This window comes from Argentina silus (genome assembly GCF_951799395.1).
Source record: "Argentina silus genome assembly, chromosome: 1".
NCBI lineage: Eukaryota > Metazoa > Chordata > Actinopteri > Argentiniformes > Argentinidae > Argentina > Argentina silus.
In genome coordinates, this window is record NC_139655.1 from 42,501 (window position 1) to 47,500 (window position 5,000).

At 49.8% G+C, this 5,000-nt stretch overlaps 1 protein-coding gene across 1 annotated transcript in view; it reads right to left on the bottom strand.

Moving 5' to 3' along the window:
• Positions 1 to 205, bottom strand: part of cfi (complement factor I) — a gene marked incomplete at both ends in the record, with an annotated part of 7,685 nt that extends 7,480 nt beyond the window's left edge. Inside the window, one exon of the mRNA XM_083678426.1 lies at positions 1 to 205. This exon is cut by the window's left edge and continues 84 nt beyond it. Coding sequence (XP_083534552.1) covers positions 1 to 205 — 205 coding nt within the window.
• Positions 206 to 5,000: the final 4,795 nt, after the last annotated feature.

Genomic DNA, 5,000 nt, shown 5'->3' on the forward strand with positions numbered 1-5,000 from the left:
GGATCTTGTCGTTACCGCAGACGGGCGCGGCGCCCTCGCTGGGGCACAGGTAGGGCAGCTTACACGCACATCTGCCGCTGATGCAGCGCATCCAGGGGGGGCAGAAGACGCGCTGGCAGGACAGGCGGGTGTACTGGTGCCCCAGACACTCCTCCGGTCCCAGGTAGGCGTCCGTCTGGGGGGGAGTGGGGGCTGGGGCGGTGGTGGCGGGCACGGGGGCGGTGGTGGCGGGGGCGGGGGCTGGGGGGGTGGTGGCGGGGCCTGGGGGGGGGCCTGGTGGTCTAACATCAGAGGGACGCTGTTCTACTGGAGGACTTTCCTGGGGAGAGGTTAAGGTTAGGGGTTAAGGGTGAAGGGTCAGTGACTGTGACAGGTGATCAAGCTGCTTCCTGTTTAGAACCCTGGCTGTGATCCAGTCATCATACTGATTACAAAAAGCATATCATGGACAGTGCCCTGCGTAAGTAATGGGACAGTGCCCTGCGTAAGTCATGGGACAGTGCCCTGCGTAAGTAATGGGACAGTGCCCTGCGTAAGTAATGGGACAGTGCCCTGCGTAAGTCATGGGACAGTGCCCTGCGTAAGTAATGGGACAGTGCCCTGCGTAAGTCATGGGACAGTGCCCTGCGTAAGTCATGGACAGTGCCCTGCGTAAGTAATGGGACAGTGCCCTGCGTAAGTAATGGGACAGTGCCCTGCGTAAGTCATGGGACAGTGCCCTGCGTAAGTAATGGGACAGTGCCCTGCGTAAGTAATGGGACAGTGCCCTGCGTAAGTCATGGGACAGTGCCCTGCGTAAGTAATGGGACAGTGCCCTGCGTAAGTCATGGGACAGTGCCCTGCGTAAGTCATGGGACAGTGCCCTGCGTAAGTAATGGGACAGTGCCCTGCGTAAGTAATGGGACAGTGCCCTGCGTAAGTAATGGGACAGTGCCCTGCGTAAGTAATGGGACAGTGCCCTGTGTAAGTAATGGGACAGTGCCCTGTGTAAGTAATGGGACAGTGCCCTGTGTAAGTAATGGGACAGTGAAGCATTTTTTCTTCTTTTGGCTCTATACTCCAGAAGTTTGGATTTGAAATCAAACAGTTATTATGAGGTTAAAGTAGAGATTCTCAGCTTTTATGAGAAGCTAATTTGTGTACATATTGGTTTCACCATTCTGAAATTACAACACTTTTCATACATAGTCCCCCTGTTTCAGGATACCCAAAAGTGATGGGACAGATTTATCAAATCCCCAAATTAAGCATTCATGTTTACTATTTGGTCAACAATCCTTTGCATGCAATAACTGCCTTTAGTCTGTGACCTTTGACCTGTTAGACACTGGGTGTCTTTCTGGTGACTCTGCCGGGCCTGGACTCCACTTAGCCTCACACAGCCTACAAAATGTATGGTTTTATTGTTCTATTTTGTTGTTGCTATTTTGTTCATATTTTGCTGTTTTGTACATTTCTTGTCTATATTTGCTATTTATTTTTTCTGTCCATGCACCAACCTCACCAAGTCAATTTCCTGTATGTGCAAATACACTCAAATAAAAGAATTCTGAGGTCTTTACTTGTTGTTTGTTCTGAGGTCTTTACTTGTTGTTTGTTCTGAGGTCTTTACTTGTTGTTTGTTCTGAGGTCTTTTGGTCTTAAATCTTATCATCAGGAAATGAAATGCATGTTGGAGAGAAGACTTACAGCTGCTGTGTGAGAGGACAGCAGAGCTCCTAGCAGGAGAAGAGCCAGAGATGAGCTCCTCATGGTGGCTCCTGCGGGGACAGACGGACGGACAGGATAGATTCTCTTCTGGTTCTTCTTCTGGTTCTTCTTCTGGTTCTTCTTCTTCTGGTTCTTCTTCTGGTTCTTCTTCTGGTTCTTCTTCTTCTTCTGGTTCTTCTTCTTCTGGTTCTTCTTCTTCTGGTTCTTCTTCTGGTTCTTCTTCTGGTTCTTCTTCTTCTGGTTCTTCTTCTGGTTCTTCTTCTTCTTCTGGTTCTTCTTCTGGTTCTTCTTCTTCTGGTTCTTCTTCTTCTGGTTCTTCTTCTGGTTCTTCTTCTGGTTCTTCTTCTTCTTCTGGTTCTTCAGGTCAGACTGATGCACCACTGAACAGACACAGACTCTTGCTCCCTTTTATCTGACCATCAATCATTAGCCTCTGTCGTGTATGTGGAAATATACACACACACACACACACACACACACACACACACACACACACACACACACACACCGCATCAGAGCAAATACCTCAGATCACTGTGTGTGTGTGTGTGTGTGTGTGTGTGTGTGTGTGTGTGTGTGTGTTGAAATGTCAGCCCACTTATTCCAGTAATTGACGCAGCAGTGTAAACACACACACACACACATACACCCACACACACACACACACACACACACACACACACACACACACACACACACCCTCCATTGGAATTAAACCACACATACAAGTGCAATGCAACAAATTGCTTTATCAACTCTGCTTTAACCTTTGTGAGTGTGTGTGTGTGTGTGTGTGTGTGTGTGTGTGTGTGTATTTCCCCTGACATAGTTAATCTTCAACCATGTTGCAAAATTCCAGGTCTCAACCTGGTGAACTTACCAGTCACACACACATTCCACCCACCCCTAGACACTACGTAGCCCCCCCCCCACCCCCCGACCAAACAAACAGATTTAACTTCAATAAGAGGCCTCACATGTTCCACACGCACACGCACACATGCGCGTGCACACACGCGCGCGCGCGCACACACACACACACGCACGCACACGTATTTTCATCATCTGCTTTATTTAAAAAGTATTGTGTGTTTAATAACCCTGCAAGGGATGGATGGATGGCTTAAATGTGACAAGACACAGAAATCAGACATCATTGGTTCATAATCATCATCATAAAGACACCAGCTGACCCTGCAGGGAGGATGGATCTCTGCACCATCTGGATCTTCTGACAGCTGTGAGCCGTGACCCGTCCCTGTGATGTGGATATCAGTGAGAGGACACAGCAGAAGCTTTAAACTACAGATCCAATGATCTCTATATGAATCTCTACACCAGGGGAGGCTGGTGGAGGCAGAAATCGGAGGACAGGCCCCTTGTAATTCCATTACAATCCTCCGATTTCTACGTCCACCAGCCTCCGCTTCTCCAAAACCATTCGGATCACTGCAAAGCTATCGGCTACGACCCGTCCGGGTGACGTCCAGAACACAGCTCTGGTTCTGACCCGGCATGACAGCAGCTCAGAGGGACACGTCACTGATCTGTACACACACGGACGGGTCACAGCTAACAGCAGCCGTGTGTTCCAGACGGTTTTGGAGAAGCGGAGGCTGGTGGGGGTAGAAATTGGAGGACGGGCTCATTGTAATGCATGGCATGAAATGAGGTGTGTCTGACAGCATTCCTCATTCCAGATCCATGCATCATAAGGAGCCACGCATCTGCCAACCAACTCCTGCTCTTCCGTCCGAGTCTCTGTAGGGCTGCTAGTTTGGTTTTGTGTGTTTTGAATGTATAGAATAAATGTCCGATAGATTTCAAGTGCCTAGTACCTACCCACCCTACCCCACTCACCCACCCACCTACCCACCCTACCCCACTCACCCACCCACCTACCCACCCTACCCCACCTACCCACCCACCTACCCACCCTACCCCACTCACCCACCCACCTACCCACCCTACCCCACTCACCCACCCACCTACCCACCCTACCCCACTCACCCACCCACCTACCCACCCACCCACCCACACACACACACACACACACCCACCCACCCACACACACACACACACACAGCACTTGAGAATAGGACAGAATCTTATGAATATTATTTCATTTCTGATTATTGCACCGTTTTGTAGATTCCTCCCAAAACTGTAAAGCACATATATCACAATTATATAAATGCAACAATTACATGCAAAGAAACAGCAGTTTAAAATACACTAGGAAACACGCACGCCTGTCAAGCACACACACATACACACACACACACTCACAAAAATACATAAAAACATACAAAGATACACACAGAGGCACTAACGAAAAAAGCGAGACTCACACACACAGACATTGAGACACACACACACACACACACACACACACACACACACACACACACACACACACACACACACACACACACATATTTGGTCTAGATAGAAAAACAAGAAGTTACATTCTTGTCCAGCCACATCTGCTGATGAGGACAGGTTGATGTTGCTAGGCGACTCTATACCCTCTCCTGCTCACTCATTGGTTGATGTTGCTAGGCGACTCTATACCCTCCCCTGCTCACTCATTGGTTGATGTTGCTAGGCGGCTCTATGCCCTCCCCTGCTCATTGGTTGGCTCGGAGGAGGGTGATGTTGCCTCTAGACACTGATCTAAGGCCAGTTTTGAGTTCCTGCCAATAATGGTTAGGGTGGGGGAGGGTGTAATGGTGGGTTCAGGTCTACAGCAGGTTAGGTTAGGGTGGGGGAGGGTGTAATGGTGGGTTCAGGTCTACAGCAGGTTAGGTTAGGGTGGGGGAGGGTGTAATGGTGGGTTCAGGTCTACAGCAGGTTAGGTTAGGGTGGGGGAGGGTGTAATGGTGGGTTCAGGTCTACAGCAGATTAGGTTAGGGTGGGGGAGGGTGTAATGGTGGGTTCAGGTCTACAGCAGGTTAGGTTAGGGTGGGGGAGGGTGTAATGGTGGGTTCAGGTCTACAGCAGGTTAGGTTAGGGTGGGGGAGGGTGTAATGGTGGGTTCAGGTCTACAGCAGGTTAGGTTAGGGTGGGGGAGGGTGTAATGGTGGGTTCAGGTCTACAGCAGGTTAGGTCAGGGTGGGGGAGGGTGTAATGGTGGGTTCAGGTCTACAGCAGGTTAGGTTAGGGTGGGGGAGGGTGTAATGGTGGGTTCAGGTCTACAGCAGATTAGGTCAGGGTGGGGGAGGGTGTAATGGTGGGTTCAGGTCTACAGCAGATTAGGTTAGGGTGGGGGAGGGTGTAATGGTGGGTTC